Source organism: Caenorhabditis briggsae (genome assembly GCF_000004555.2).
Source record: "Caenorhabditis briggsae complete genome, chrIII, whole genome shotgun sequence".
Taxonomy (NCBI): domain Eukaryota; kingdom Metazoa; phylum Nematoda; class Chromadorea; order Rhabditida; family Rhabditidae; genus Caenorhabditis; species Caenorhabditis briggsae.
In genome coordinates this window covers 10,822,384-10,838,403 of record NC_013490.2, presented here as the reverse complement: position 1 = coordinate 10,838,403, position 16,020 = coordinate 10,822,384, and the positions used below count along the sequence as shown (strand labels likewise).

General features: G+C 38.4%; 5 protein-coding genes across 5 annotated transcripts in view; 3 read left to right on the top strand and 2 right to left on the bottom strand.

Moving 5' to 3' along the window:
* Positions 1 to 3,510, top strand: part of CBG03554 — a gene marked incomplete at both ends in the record, with an annotated part of 5,725 nt that extends 2,215 nt beyond the window's left edge. Inside the window, 6 exons of the mRNA XM_045244392.1 lie at positions 212 to 262; positions 309 to 353; positions 1,105 to 1,946; positions 2,019 to 2,220; positions 2,396 to 2,512; positions 3,339 to 3,510. Of these exons, the coding sequence (XP_045092425.1) occupies positions 212 to 262; positions 309 to 353; positions 1,105 to 1,946; positions 2,019 to 2,220; positions 2,396 to 2,512; positions 3,339 to 3,510 (1,429 nt within the window). The remainder of the gene's footprint in view (positions 1 to 211; positions 263 to 308; positions 354 to 1,104; positions 1,947 to 2,018; positions 2,221 to 2,395; positions 2,513 to 3,338) is intronic.
* A 431-nt stretch (positions 3,511 to 3,941) lies between these two features.
* Cbr-dpy-17 lies at positions 3,942 to 5,058 on the top strand (the record flags this gene model as incomplete). The annotated part of the gene is made up of 2 exons (XM_002646990.1): positions 3,942 to 4,359; positions 4,415 to 5,058. 2 exons carry the CDS (start codon positions 3,942 to 3,944, stop codon positions 5,056 to 5,058), a joined length of 1,062 nt encoding a protein of 353 aa, XP_002647036.1.
* Positions 5,059 to 6,487: 1,429 nt separating this feature from the next.
* On the bottom strand, positions 6,488 to 6,970 carry CBG03552 (the record flags this gene model as incomplete). Its single annotated transcript, XM_002646989.1, has 1 exon — positions 6,488 to 6,970. The coding sequence occupies one exon, from the start codon at positions 6,968 to 6,970 to the stop codon at positions 6,488 to 6,490; it is 483 nt and encodes a 160-aa protein (XP_002647035.1).
* A 1,391-nt stretch (positions 6,971 to 8,361) lies between these two features.
* On the bottom strand, positions 8,362 to 12,679 carry CBG03551 (the record flags this gene model as incomplete). Its single annotated transcript, XM_045244391.1, has 9 exons — positions 8,362 to 8,415; positions 8,465 to 8,578; positions 8,625 to 8,843; positions 8,892 to 9,058; positions 10,016 to 10,337; positions 10,638 to 10,801; positions 10,852 to 11,218; positions 12,344 to 12,619; positions 12,668 to 12,679. 9 exons carry the CDS (start codon positions 12,677 to 12,679, stop codon positions 8,362 to 8,364), a joined length of 1,695 nt encoding a protein of 564 aa, XP_045092424.1.
* A 1,575-nt stretch (positions 12,680 to 14,254) lies between these two features.
* On the top strand, positions 14,255 to 15,279 carry CBG03550 (the record flags this gene model as incomplete). The annotated part of the gene is made up of 3 exons (XM_002646987.1): positions 14,255 to 14,393; positions 14,504 to 14,772; positions 15,076 to 15,279. 3 exons carry the CDS (start codon positions 14,255 to 14,257, stop codon positions 15,277 to 15,279), a joined length of 612 nt encoding a protein of 203 aa, XP_002647033.1.
* Positions 15,280 to 16,020: the final 741 nt, after the last annotated feature.

Genomic DNA, 16,020 nt, shown 5'->3' with positions numbered 1-16,020 from the left:
TGGTGGAATCTTTCGTTCTTTTTCGTCTGTAACTTTGTTCATAGAGAAGATACAGTATTCCGCATTGTATCATTTTGTAGTACTCGTCGAGCTCTATCATATCCGATGTAGTTTGTCTGAAAATATTGATTCTGAAAGAAACTGTGGCAGTGCCTGCGAAGGCCCGGGAAAGGCCCGGATTACAAATATGAAAAAAAAAAGATTTTTTCAGTGTAAAGCCAGAGATGATCGCTCCGATTCCAGATGAGTTACGAGTGCTTCCGTAAGTGACAAATACATAACATAGATCAATTCTTGATAATTTATAGAGATCACAACAGAGTGATGCCCATTCCAAACGAGCTACTTCCACCGTAAGTTGGTTTTTTTCTTGCTTAATTCTGAAATATCCTAAAATCCTGAAATTGAGAAAAAAATCCGATTTTTTTCAATTTTCAGTGTTTTTTTTCAGGTTTTTGCTGATGTTTCCCTCGGAATATATCGAAAAACCTGAAAATAGGATTATCTGCATTTTGTCGTCAGGTCAAATACATCGTTTCGGTGTTTGCAGAGAATCCCTAACAACAGTGATTTTTTAGCTCAAAAATATCAATTTTACTCTAGAATGCTCATTTTTGGCTCAAAATCTGTTTTTTTTAGCTTATTTCGCTTGATTTTTGAGATATTCTGGGAGAAATATCGACAAAAACCATGACTCCTTGTTTCATTTTTATGTGAATCTACTTGATTTTCTGCACAAAAGCAAGCGAAATAAGCTAAAAATAACAGATTTTGAGCCAAAAATGAGAATTCTAGAGTACGAATTGATATTTTTGAGCTAAAAATCACTGTGGTTAGGGACTCTGCAAACACCGAAACGAGGTGTTAGACCTGACGACAAAATGCAGATATTACTATTTTCTATTTCTATTTTCAGTTTTTTTTTCCAGATTTTTCTCAGGTTTTCCGATATATTCCGGAGAAAAAATCAGCGAAAACTGTTACAAAAGACCTAAAATCGTAAGAAAACGGATTTTTTCTCAATTTCAGGAGTTCTCTTTTTGGTTATGTGAATAATTTTTTGCAAAAAAAATATATATTTAAAACAATTTTTTCTTTTTTCAGCGATCAACAAGTTCCTGAACAGACTCCAATTGTATTCGTCCGTCCACCTCTGCGAAAAACGTTATTCCTGGCTGGCGCTCGTGCTGGAAAGCGAGCAGAACGGCTGAAAAAGGACGAGAAGCAAGGGGAAAGTAACCGAAAAAAGAAGAAAAGGCTACTTGAAGAGGCTAGAGAGCAGGCGAACCAGGAAAACAGTCGAGCCGGTGGCTTCCCGAGACGTCGAGGATTCATAGAACTGACTGGAATGAATGCGTTACCTGCTGGACTCAACAAGAACTCGCCGGTGTCTGTGAAGAGATATCATGCTAGACAACTGGCGAAAGAGACGGGAATGTCTGTGGAAGAAGCGATGAAGGAGATTGAAGAGCAATGTAATGAGTTTGGATGTGAGGACACTCCAGAAGCCAGGGAGCATGATGAGCGAGCGATGGAATTGATAAAGAAGCGAGGAGAGGAGCGGTGGAATCAACGATACAATTATACGCCTGCCGATCATTCGAAGGGTATTCCAGGAGTGGATAGACCGCCAGCAGGGCATCCACCGTCGAAACGAGCAACCACTACCGAAAAGAGCAGACATCGAGACGAGGAGTCGATTCCAGCAGTTAATCGACCTCCTGTGGGATATAATAGAGAACCCGTCCCTGGAGTCGATCGACCACCTGCGGGAGATAGACCCGATAGATCCAGAGAACCTATCCCTGGTGTTGATAGACCACCAATCGGAGATCGAGGATATCGTAGAGAGGATTTTAGAGAACCGATTCCCGGCATCGATAGGCCTCCTGGAGAGAAACGAAGATCGCGAGGAGGTGTGAAGGAGAGGGAGAAGAAAAGGAAGAGTGAGTGGGGGGGGGGGGGGGTTAGGCACTCTCTAATTGAAGGACATGCCTTTCTAATACAGGTTTTTCCAGGAGAAGAGTTCCGAGAAAGAGGTCGAGGTGGTCGTGGTGGAAGAGGAGGAGGACGTGGTGGATTCGATAGAGGAGGTGGGTACGGTAGAGAGCCAAAGGCTGGAAGATACGACGACTACTCTCGAGATCAATACAGTTCGTATCAAGGTGGCGGATATGATGGATATGACGATAGAGGAGGATATGATGACTATTATGGAAGGTGAGAAAATATCTTTTGCTTACTATTACCGTAAAACCTTTATTAGAAGGGCCCCTTTAATAGAAGAGCTCTCCGACGGCACCTCGGAATAAAAGAAGAACAGGCTCTTCTAATTTATTTATTTTATTTATTTATTTATTTATTTTACAGTAAATTTCAATTGCTCATGTTCCAGACACGAGGGATACGATAGCTACAATCAGTATGGTGGTTATGGGACTCAAGAAGGAGAAAATGGCTATGGTTACGATCAACAGGGAGCTGATGCTTATTATCAGCAAGGGTATGAAGGGTGAGTTGGCGATTATTCGGTATTTCGAACCTTAATTTAAAAATTGGCACCCAGCCAATTTTAGAGGCGTCACGTGTCGGCGTAGTGGTCGCCATATGAGTTGCGACTTAGCAACTATTTTAGCTGGACTTTTTTTTTTTAAAATCGCCGCCGAGCTGTCTCTTAAATCGACACAAGCCGGCTCCCAGATTCTCAGAAATAGCACGAAATTCACTTTCAAGATTTTTCGCAGTTTTTTTTTTTGAGTAGTTTTGAAATAGAATTTTCTAGAAACCGAATTCTGACGTCTTCTGAAGCGCAATTCTGCGTCTTCAAACTCTAAAATTTCAAATTTAAAGAAGCATATCGTGAAACCTGTAATAAAAGGGCCCCCATATCTCGGTTCCTGTCCAAGATATCAAAAAGTTCTCAACTGATAAAATGCTTATCATAATATCAGGAGCGTTTTGTCATCTGACAAAATTTTGATATCTCTTACAGGAACCGAGATATGGGGGCCCTTCTATTAGAGGTTTTACGGTACTTGTGTTTGGGCTCATTTTAAAACTCTGAAAACGAAACATTCTAAATTTTTGTGATTTTCGGAAATTGAAAAAGTGTTACATTTTTTTCGGAAAGTTAGCTTGAACTACCGTAATTCCTTCAGTTTTGAGAACGGTGGGTCCACAAGTTCAGATCCTCGAGGGGCTTCAATGAACGAAATTTCGAGAATATTATCTTTTTTCATGTCCCGCACCTCCAATACCCGAAGTTTTTTGTTTTCGAGGATTTAGAGCTATGCGCCTTTAAACAAGAACATCGCTCCTAAAATTCCTTTATTTTTCAGCCAAGAAGCCGCGACGTCATCGTATTATCAAGAGGACGGCAGCCAGTACTACAACGAATACTATGGAACAAGTGATCAGCAAGGAGCAGAAGGAGGCGGTCAGCAGGAGTACCATGCAACATTCGGCGAGCCATCCACGTCATCATCTGCAAATCAACCACCGGCAGCATAATTCTTTGTCGTCTAGATTATATTTATTTTTGCCCTTTTCAATAAAATTTGATTTTTCTTTTTCTATTGTATTATTGTTATTATTTAGTCGTCCAAACCCCGTGAGGAACAGGTCCTTGACGGAGAAATCTAGGTCATCTCGGAGATAAGCAAAGGACAATAATAATATGCAAATGCAGGGGTGATTTTATCATTTATAGGACAAGACGGGGATCGAAGGACAAGGGGCGGTGCTTATATACGGGAGTACGGTATATGGACGGGGTATAAAAGGGTAGGCAGGAGGTAGGAAGGATCATTTTGCCTCCGGATTTTCTATTTTTGTGCCTCTCAGGAAATTCCCGAATTTCCAGAATTTTCTTAATTTTTTCTTAAAGAACTTTTTTAATTTATATATATATTTTTTTTCAAATTTTCAAAATTTCCCAGAAGATGTACGTGGTTGTGGGCTACACGGCCTGCGCCCTTGGCGCTGTTTCCATGCTCCTGTGGATCTGTTTGGTCCCACAAATCTCTCAACAAGTCTCGATGATCCGCGACGAGCTGACCACCGAAATGGAGGCGTGGCGTATTGAGGTCGACCAGATCTACATGGACATGCAAAAGTTCGGACGTGTCCGTAGGCAGGCTGGAGGATACGGTGGATACGGAGGATATGGATCTGGACCATCCGGTCCAAGCGGACCATCTGGACCACACGGTGGATTCCCAGGAGGACCAAACTCTGGATTCCCAGGTGGCAACACTGGATCGTCGAACCCTCCAAACCTTCCAGGAGTCATCGGAGTCCCACCATCGGTCACTGGACATCCAGGAGCTTCTCCAATCAATCCAGATGGATCTCCATCAGGTATGTTCTTTAAAGATTCAAGAATATAACAGAAATCTAAGAAATTCTATTTCAGCCGGACCAGGAGACAAGTGCAACTGCAACACCGAGAACTCTTGCCCAGCTGGACCAGCCGGACCAAAGGGAACCCCAGGACACGATGGACCAGATGGAATTCCAGGAGTTCCAGGACACGACGGAGAGGATGCCGATGACGCCAAGGCCCAAACCCAACAATACGAGGGATGCTTCACCTGTCCAGCCGGACCACAAGGACCACCAGGATCCCAAGGAAAGCCAGGAGCCCGTGGAATGCGTGGAGCTCGTGGACAAGCCGCTATGCCAGGAAGAGATGGATCCCCAGGAATGCCAGGATCCCTTGGACCAGTCGGACCACCAGGAGCCGCCGGAGAGGAAGGACCAACTGGAGAGCCAGGAGCCGATGTTGAGCATCAAATCGGGCTTCCAGGAGCCAAGGGAACTCCAGGAGCACCAGGAGAGTCTGGAGACCAAGGAGAGCAAGGAGATCGTGGAGCAACTGGAATCGCTGGACCACCAGGAGAGCGTGGACCACAGGGAGAGAAGGGAGATGATGGACCAAATGGTGCTGCTGGAAGTCCAGGAGAGGAAGGAGAGCCAGGACAAGATGCTCAATACTGCCCATGCCCACAGAGAAACGCCAACAGCGCCGTCTCCGGAAATCAGGGATACAGAAACTAGATTTTCAAATCTTCTCAAATGTTTTCTTGTTGATAATAAACCTATTTATTCAAAAATCCCTTTTACCAAAGATCAAAAGTTAGGTCAGAACTTCGTTTAAAAAATTGAAGAACATTCCTTTGAGCCAATTTATCTTGGTTCCTGTGCAACATTGCAAAAAGTAGTCAACTAACAAAATAAGTGTCATAATATCAGTAACATTTTATTAGTTGATTACTTCCTGATATCTCTTACAGTAACCAAAATAAATTAGGTCAAAGCTGCCGGCTTGAGGATTTCTTATCCGCCCGTATAAAGCAACGGACACACTGCCAACTTTAAGCTCATTTATCTCGGTTCCTGTGAGAGACATAAAAAACGGTAAACTGATAAAATATTTTTGAGATTATGATAAACATTTTGTTAGCCGACCACTTTTTGATATCTCTTACAGAAACCGGGATAAATTAGCACCGGACACACTGCCAACTTTGATCTTATTTCTAAACTAATTATATTCAGTTAAATCTTCAAAATCTGAAGATATCTTTTATAATAATGGGAAATAGTAAATTGAAATCGGTCCGGCTGAAGGGTTCAAACAGCACCCCCCCCCCCCAGGTTCCCAACTGCGCAGCTCAGCAGGTATCCAAATTTTGAGCCAATTTATCTCGGTTCGTGTAATAGATATCAAAATGTGGTCAACTAATAAATTATTTATCATGATATCAGTAACATTTTATCAGTTGACTTTTTTTTATATCTTTTACAGTAATCGAGATAAATTGGGTCAAAGTTAGAAGTGCCGAATTTCAGGGTATTTTTCGGCGGATTACTGTAGCTCAAATTTTCGTAAGTATTATAATTTTGAATATATTTTTTATAGTGATTTTCATAAATTTTTGTACGTTCTTTTCGAGATTTCAGTCTATTTTTTCAAAAAATATTTGAAAAAAAAACGAAAAATTGAGCTACAGTATCAAAGGCACATTTATTTATTTTACAAAAGTTTCGATAAACTGGAAGATTCCGGAACGAAAACTACCGTAATCCAAAAGATTATTTATTTCCCGGATTTTCAGCAATTTTTCCAAAACTCTAATTTAGGATACAGTGGTTTCTTCAAAAATCTTTAAACTTGAAATATAAAAAAATTAGTTTTAGTCTCAATCATTGAAATTTGGCACCGAGCCAAGTTCGGACGCGTCGCGTGTCGGCGTAGCGGTCGCCAGCTGACAGCTGAGTATGAGTAGCGACAAAACACAGAGCTTAGGCGCTCAAATTTTCAAAAAACGTTCAAAAATTCAAGAATTGGCGGGAAGCCAAGAAAGTGCGACATAGCGCACTTTCTTTAAATGCTTATGATAAATTCAATAAAAAATTACAAAACACAAGAACGAATTTATTTTTCGAAGAAAGGCGTTTTGAGACAAATGAGACTTCTTCTCTATTATTCCTTCTTCTCCTCCTTCTTCTCTCCATCATCCTTCTCCTTCTCCTTCTTCTCATCATCTCCTCCCTTTTTCTTCTCCTCCGCCGCCGGTTCATCAGTTTCCAAAAGTGCTTGCATTCTGATCACTCCGTCTGGCTTCGTGTCAGCAGTCCAGATTTTTCTCGGATCCGCTTTTGGATCGGAGCATGCCACGTGGTAGATTGCAAAGAAGTGTCTATTCGGATCAATTCCAGCCTTTGGTTTAAGAGTGATCTTCACAGCAGCCGTCTTTCCTGGCTCAACTAATCCAAGTGGCGGGCGAACACGGAAGATTTCATTGTCGGTGCATTTGACCTTGTAGCAAATGCGCTCCTTCGTTGGATTCATAATGCTCAATGGCACTGTTGCCTCGTCTTTCATGTTGTATTTGATGGCTATTTTGTCAGCGGGCTCCACTTTCAACTTGAACTCTGGCTCTCCTCCTTTGTTTGGAAGTGGCATCTGGAAGACGATTTTGAGATTTTTGATTTGAATTTTTACTCACTTTGAACCTGTTCTTTTGACAATGGTTAGAAGTCTCAAATCGAAATGGCTGAATTGATTGGAAATACACGAAAAGGGAGGAGGGAAAATGCTTACAACTTTAGAAGTTCAAAAACACGTTTCTTGAAATTTATAGGGAAAATTCGCTAACTTTGATCTAATTTATCTTGGTTACTGTAGCAGGTATCAAATAATAGTCAACTGACAAAATGTTGTTGATATTATGATTAACATTTTATGAGTTGACAATTTTTGACATTTCCCATAAAAACCAAGATAAATTGAATTAAAGATTACAGTAGGGGGCCTTCCCTCTCCACGCACAAACTCTCGCACTCTCAACTTTGACCCAAGTTATCTCGATTCCTATTAAAGATATCAAAACGTGGTCAACTGACAAAATGTTTATTATTAAATCATAAAAATTTTGTTAGTTGACAACTTTTTGATATCGTTTACAGTAACCGATAAAAAATTGGGTCAAAGTTACCAGATGCGCCATCGTAGCTCATTCAATAAGAAATTATTCCATGTCCCTATAGTTATCTTCATATTTGAAAAATTAGAATTTTTCTCTAAAAACTACAGTGATCTCAATTTTTCATAAATTTTTCGAATTTTTTTTTCAAAACTACAGTAATTTTCTTTTTTACAAGTTTCCAAAATTTCTCTCAAAATTACCGTAATCTTTATTTTTAAAATTTTCAAAACTTCTCTCAAAACAACAGTAGTCTTTGTTTGAATTTTTCGACTATTCTATCAAAACTACAGTAATCGTCATATTTTATAGTTTTCAAAATTTCTCTCAAACAACTACGGTAATCCTCATTTTTATAATTTTCAAACGTTCTCTCAAAACTACACTAATCCTCATTTTGAAGCGTTCAAAATTTCTGTCAAAACTACAGTAATCTTCATTTTTAAAATAATTTTCAAAACTTTTCTGAAAACTACAGTAATCTTCATTTTTAAAATAATTTTCAAAACTTTTCTGAAAACTACAGTAATCTTCATTTTTAAAATAATTTTCAAAACTTTTCTGAAAACTACAGTAATCTTCATATTTTAAAATTTCGAAGTTCCTTCCAAGAAACTACAGTAATTTCCATTTTCATAGTTTTTAAATTTTCTCTCAAAACTACAGTAGTTTCAGTGATTTCGAATTTTTTCAAATTTTTTCACTGATTTTTCGAAAAACCTTTGAATCTCAAGGCTAATTTAAATCGGGAAATGGGAATCGATTTCGGAATTTTAGAAAAATTTCAAAAATCGTGATTTTAACAGACAATGCGTTTTTTCACAAACATTGTATTTCAAAAGAATAAAAATCAATAAAAAAAAGTTCTACATCATTTCATCGCTCCAGCAGGTGGCTTTTCAATCTTTTCGACACTTTGGACAACCTGAAAATTTTTTTCTCAACAATTTTTTTTTAATTTCAAATATCCCTACCGCAGACATAGAGCACCGATTCTCAGGATCCGCTGTGAATACTTTTTCGCTGACTAGTTTTCGTAGTTCGGCAGGTGCAGAAGACGTCAATTTCAAGAATTGATTCTTTTTTGTCTGAAATATTTGAAAATTTCCAAAAGCTCTGAAATTCCAGTCCCACTAAATTCCGAATAGTCTGCGCATTTTTCCCGTCATGCGGTTGGTGTCCATTTTCATAAATCTCCCAAATCACGCATCCAAACGAGAAGACGTCAGTTTTGGGTGTGAAGATAAAGTTCTCAAGTGTCTCGGGAGCCAAATACCGTACTGGAATCTTGCATTGCTCTTTCATTTCGTATCGATCCGTTACTTTCGCCAATCCAAAGTCAGACACTTTTGGCTGAAAAATTTCAGATATTAAAAATTAAAATCTCAAACTTCGATTAACCGTTTTATCCTCAGTCAAGAAAATATTTCGAACTGCCAAGTCTCGATGAATGGTTTTTTGGGAATGTAGATATTCGACACCTTTTGCCGCGCCTAGTACAAATGCCAACTTATCAGCTAGGGTTACTGTATCTTGATTCTCCCGTAGGTACTCGCGAAGTGCACCGCCTGGAAAAAAATGAACTGAACTCTAATTTTTTTTGGAAGCATTTGGAAGTACCAAGACGGCTCCAAATTCCAAAAAAAAAACAAACGTAGTTTTTTAAAATCAACTTTAGAGTCCTAAAAAAATAATCCAACATTTTTCGATTATTTCACATTATACAAAACAACACTAGTGCTTCATTTTTGTAGTTTTTTTGTGAAAATGCGCTCTAGCGGGATATGATGCTTGGAAGTGCCCGAGGCGGCGGTCTATCCTTAAAATTTCAGAAGTTCTTGAGGCGGCGGCCCCCGTTCCACAGGCGCCGGCTTTGACGTGGCATATCTCGCTGGAGCGCATTTGCACAAAAAAGTTGTCAACTACTAAAATAAAGCTCTATTTTTGTTTAGTCTACTCTGAAAATTTCAGACAAATCGAAAAATTTTGCACTACTTTTTCAGGACCTCAAATTGGACTACCGTTCAGGCGCGCTTCAAAGAAGAGGGTTCTTCCAGGTAGCATATTTCGCTAGAGCGCAATTGTACAAAAAAGTTGTCCACGGCATCGCGATTGGGAACCTGAAAAACGCGCGCTTCGTCGCACACAAAAGTTGGCTGCGTGCCAGATTCGAAAATTTTAAAACGTGTTTTGAAAAAAACGTGAAGTTAAACGTTGTTAAGTCGTTACTCACCAAAAAGCCGCGACGCGACCGCGCTACGCGTCCAAACTTGACGCGCTTAAGCGCGAAAGCTTTCCAATTTTAAATCTAGGTTCCCTTCCGCGAGGCCGTGTTGTCAACTACAAAAATGAAGCACCACTTTTGTTTGATCTACTCTAACAATGTCAGACAAATCGAGAAATTCTGGAATAGATTTTCAGGGCTTCAAAGTTGACTAGTGTCCACTGAAACTTTGAAAATAGAAGCAAAATTTTGAGGTTCGCTGGGGCGCGATTTCTGACAAAAAATTCCCTCTAAAACTCACAAGCACACAACTCGGTCATCAGATACAACGGCTCCTTCACCACTGCAATTCCATAACTTCTCAACACATTTTTATGGTCCATCATCCGCATGACACGTGCCTCGTGAAGCAATTCTGATACCTGTTCTCGTGTGACGACATCCGAATTTCTCAACATCTTCACCGCCACTTCCACTGTCTTTTTCGTCGTTTTCACTTTCATTTTTCCGACTCGAACTTCTCCAAACGCGCCTTCTCCAAGCTTTTTTGATTGCAGATCAATGTCTTCATGAACGAATTCCCATGTGGATAGATTGATTGGATTGAGCAATTGGAAATCCGTCTAGAAACATATATTGTCCATTTGGTTCTATTTTTTTCAACGTTTTGTTGTTTTTTCCAGGATCCGAGACAAATTAAGTACAAAACCTGTAATAGAAGGGCTTCCTAACTTTGACCTCATTTATCTCGCTTTCTGTAAAAGATATCAAAACGTAGTCTACCAATAAGATGTTTATCATAAAATTAGTAACATTTTGTCAGTTGAAAGATTTTTGATACCTCTTACGTGCACCGAGATCAATTGGATTAAAGTTAGAGGCACTTCTATTAGAGGCTTTACACAATTTGTTACTACTGTTACCTCTTTGCAAACTCCAGTGTTCTTCAGATAATACGCGAAAAAGTCGGTCATTGTCTTGAAATTTTTGAGAGGTTCCACGTGTATTTGCCCGTTGTCTCTTTTGATAACGAGGTTACGGATCGGGGTGTAGACTGGCTTGCCAGGTTTAGGATTTTCTTTGTCTCCTAGAATTTAGATTTCTATTTAAATAATGAAAACAAATAGAATAACTAACTACAGTAAACCGAAATAACGAATTCTCTCCGTCCAACATCGCCAACTCCAGCCATTTTCGCTTCCTTTGCCTCTTTTTTCGCACATTTCTCTCGACTCAAATTCACCAAAACCTTTACATCTTGCTGATTTTTCTTCCTTTTTTCGACTTCTTGTTTGTTGGCTTGGACTGATGTTCGAATCAAAAAATCGCCGGTGTTTTTGAGTAAAGAATTCAGATCCTCTCTTCCAATGAATCCATGAAAACATGGAAGTTTGTTGATCGACTCTTCTAACCATTGAAAATCTTTTGCTGCCGTTTTTGGGTTCGCTGAGCCGTATGAGGACATTTGGGAACGATCTTTGACTGGCTCATGATCAGAGTTGTTCTGGAAAATTTTTTTCTAGACTGTTCTGAATTTTTAGATTTTGGCCGAATTTGCTTTTATTTTAAACTTTGTCTATACAGTTTATGGCAAAACTGCCTTGGGACATCCCAAAAATAGAGCTTTAATTTTGTAGTGGACAAGTGCTTTGCAGCTATCGAGCTAAGCCAAATAAATGGCATTTTAGTGTCAATTTTGCCGTTTTTGGCACTTTTTTTGTTTCAAATGACAGTTGCCTGGGGCATCTACCCTCCAACCCCTTCTAAAGGTTCCCTCTAACCACGCAACGACACTCCGCTATCCCGCTCGGCGCGCGCACAATTTGAATTTAGTTTTGAGTGATTGCGAGCTTGGATTTGGCTCGTAGTTTTTGGAGAGACTTTTTAAAGGATTTTAAGTGAGTTTGCTTGAATTCTAAGGTTTTATTTGTTTTTTCTTTCTAACTTGTTCATAATAAACCAATTTTGTTACATTTCTTTTTGATTTTCTTCTATTTTATCACAGGAACCTGATACCCCGGACATACCGCGGGCAATTTGACAGATCTCATCAGAATGAAATTTCGCAAAAAAAAAGGTTAATTACAAAAATTTAGTTCTATTCTTGTTTAGTGTACACTGGAATTTTCAGACAAATCAGAAAATTCTGGAACACCTTTCCAGGGCTCCAAATTTGACCATTTTTTACTGAAAAATTCAAATTAGGATGTTTTTCGGTTGACACTCAATTTGACTGATTTTGGCAGAAATTTCGTTTTCAAATTTTTTTTGGAATTCCCTTAAAATTCAAAACTATAAAATCAGACTAAAATTTCTTGTTTTCCTCTTACTATGACATAACAATTTAAAAATATGAGTTTACTTTTGAAAGGACCTCTATTTCAAAATACTGTAGCCACTTTAAGAACACAAATCTCATTTCCTGTACTAGATATCAGAAAGTGCTCAACTGATAAATTGTTTATCATAATATTAGCAAAATTTTATCAGTTGACCACTTTTTGATATCTCTTACAGTAACCGAGATAAATTGGCGCAAAGTTAAAAGATAGGATTAACGAGGTCCGTGACGGTAACTTTTTTTCTCGAACGATTTTTTCTACATTTTTCAAAAAACTCGACTATTTACCTTCTTCCCCTTGACACTTGGTTCATTCTTGGTTGCCTCACATTTCGGTCGATTTGAATCTTTTGGTGTTCCTTTTGGAGTTACTAACGGATTTGGAGACATTGGTTTCATTTGATCCCCTTTTTTCGCAAACGCTGTTCTTGGCTCTTTTTCATCTTTCTTCTTCTTATTATCACTCGTTTTTTCCTCTTTTCTATTCTCATTTTTATCAGTTCCAGGTGCTGAATATTCTTCCTCTTGGGTGCCCATCTCCTTGTTCACTTTATGATCAAATTCCTGGAAACGTTTTCAGAATTTTTTAGATTTCAACTTTTGAAAGAAAACCTTTCTAGCCATTAGCTTGAATAATTTTTTTTTTGAAGACTAGATCGTGTTCCTTTAGTCTTGTTTTAAGCCAAATAAGAATGTGAAATGATTGCTTTGGTGTGATAGAATCTGATAGAAAAATATCAAAACAGCTGAAACAAAAGAGATAAAGCAACGTGGAGCGGGGAAATCGACTTTTGTGACGCGTAACCTAGATTTGTGGGCGGAGCCTGGATTTTCAGGTATCACTTTTCAGAAAATTTAAGATAACAAAAGTTTCAGGCGATTCAGGAATTCCAATAAGATTCCTGGCAGTTTTTGGAACTTCAAAATGTTAAAAAATGTACCGTACACACTCTAATAGAACGCCACCGTTTACTTTGAGCCTAAATATCTCACTTCTTTTGAAAGAGATCAAAAAGTTGTCAACTAATAAAATGTTTCTCATAATATCAGCAACATTTTATCAATTAACCACTTTTTGATATTTTTCACAGAAAATGAGATACATAGTCTCAAATTCAACGATTCGGTTAGTGTTCTATTAAAGTGTTTACGGTAACTTTTTTTGGTGTGGACATTTTTGAGTCAATTTATCTCAATTCTAGTCAGAGGTATCTGAAAGTTGTCAACTGATAAAATATTTATCATAAACTCAACAATATTTTATCATTTAAAATTTTCTGAAATCTTTTACAGAAAACGAAATCAATTACTTCGAAATTTAAAGTGTGAGCCCTTCATTGGAGATTTCATATATTGTCCTCCGGATTACTATAGCTACTTTCAAAGAAAAAATTAGAAAACAACTCAATTTGAACGTTTCGAGGACACCGGAACGGGAACTACAGTAACCCGAAAAAAAAACGTGGTCAGCTGACAAAATTAGGTCAAAGTTAGCGAAATGGGGATCAGAACTGTCAACTTTGACTTAATTTACCTTGGTTATTGTAACAGGTATCGAAACGCATAAATTAAAATAATATCACTGCTATTATGATAAAAATTTTGTCAGTTGAAAACTTTTTGAAATCTCATACAGGAACTAAGATAAATTAGCTCAAAGTGAGCAGTATGAGTGTCTGGTGGAGTGTACTGGCGGATGGAAGGCTGCCGACTTTGACCTAATTTATCTCGGGTACTTTAAGAGATATCAAAAAGTGGTCAACTAGCAAAATATTTGTGATATCATGATATACATTTTACTAGTTTACCACTTTTTGATATATTTTATAGAAAGTTAGATAAATTAGCTCAAAGTCAATTAGCCCTTCTATTATGGTATGTGAAGAGATTCAGGGAGTCAAGTAACTCTGTAATCCAAAAATTTGAAGTTAGATAAGGTAATGAAATCTATTACAGTTATTACAATAGACACAATTTTCTGAAACAAAAATTACGAAGTTCAGACTTCTATGACCCATTAAAGTCGTCGACACGTTTCAAAAAAAATTTCAGTAATTTCCCCGTGGAATGCTCTCCTGCTCCCATAATCCATTTTCTTTCCCCCATAAATATGAACGATTCTACAGATAATCAACAGTACTCGACAACTAACTCTCTAACTCTCTCTAATTACCTTCTCTCACCCTCTACTAACGAAAAATGGGATGCCTTTCATCAATCGAAGCACCACTTTCTGCACTCATCACCATCATCTTCTTGGTCCGATCACTCTTTTTGATCACTTATAAAGTGGTCGAATCGAATTCTCTCGTTGATGAAGAAGCGTTGGATGCTAAAGGTAGAATAATTTGAACCAGCTAGCTGGTGTGCCTTCTAGCTTTTTACTGGTTGGCAGCTCCGATCCTCCAACAGGGATATTTTAAATTTTGAAGTCCTAATTGGTTCCAGATATGCTCATGCCGGCTCTCGGAATCATGTCACTCATCGGAATCTGCTCTTCTCGTCGTGCATTTGGTGTCTTCACAATGCTCTTCATGCTCCACGCCTTCTTCTACTCTGCATTCCATCTCTTCCACACCACTGCCATCTTCATCAAGTCTTTCGATGAGCCGTGTCGTTTTTTGAAGGCTCCAGCAACTGGACAATTGACTTCTGATGTGTGTCATGCGATGAATGGATTCTCGTTGGTGTGCACAGTGGCCACAATGATTGCTACGGTAGGAAACTTGAAATTTTTCATATTCTTCTCGTGTTTACTAATTTAATTTTCTGTCCTTTCTCAAACTTCTGAACACACCCCCTCCCCCCTTAATGATGGTAATCCTACACCATATCGTTGACCTGAATTATCTCGGTTACTGTAAGAGATACCAAAACATGGCCAACTAACAAAATATTACTGATATTATGATACACATTTTATCAGTTGACAACTTTTTGATATCTTTCACAGTAACCGAGAAAAATTGGGTCAACGTGAAAGAGTATTGAAAATTTCAAACTCCTGCTGTTTTTTTCAGGCTCTTGCCACAATGGCGGTCTTCCTTCGCCTGACTACTGTGATTGTCCATCTCTCTGACATGAGAAGCATGGCAACGACCCGTTCATTTGACAACTCCATGCCTCAACTTATCAGCAAAAAAGCGATTGAATCTGAATGCGAGGAGGATGTGGAACTGGAGACGCCAAGAAGAAAAATGGGACAAGCTGATATCTTTGTGTGATTTATTATCAATAAAATTACCCTATCCGTCAATTTTATCCATAATTTACTGAACTTAAATATAACATACTAAAACTAATTTTCGGCTTTTCAGCCATTTTGAATATTTTCAGAGGTTTCCGATCACTTTGAAAATTTTGGAAGACCTAGATTGAAAACTTTGCGTTAAAATTTTTGAAATGAAAGTTACTAGTTTTTTAGCTATTTGCCGATCTGTTTTTTTTCTCTTTTTCAGTACTTGTTCAGTAGTGCTTTATCCTCTTTTTCAGCTACGTCTATTTTACATCCTCCAAAATCGATCGAAAACTGGACAGCCGAGCTCCAGACTCCTTACTGACGAATACCGTATTTCACAAAAGTTGGGGGGGGAGGAAGAAATCCCAAAGAAGAAAAATCACGAAGAAGAAATCAAAACCATGAAAGATCTACCAGACAGAGTGGATGTATTTACAGAGGGTCGATCATTTAGTAGTCTATATTTAGAGTGGTCGAATCAAGGAAAGAATTTGGAACAGTGGATTCAACATCTATTATCAATTTTCCATAAAGAGGAGCCGATTAAAATGAAAGTGTATCTTGGAAAGGCAAAATTAGTGTTCCCATCTTTTCGAAACACTTTTCCAAAAATCAGGAAGATCTATTTGACAAGCGAATATGGAAACGAACTTACCGATCAAGACATCATTTACGCTGAAAATCTTCTGAAAGTTTTTCTTCCATTGGTGGAATATGCCCATCTGGA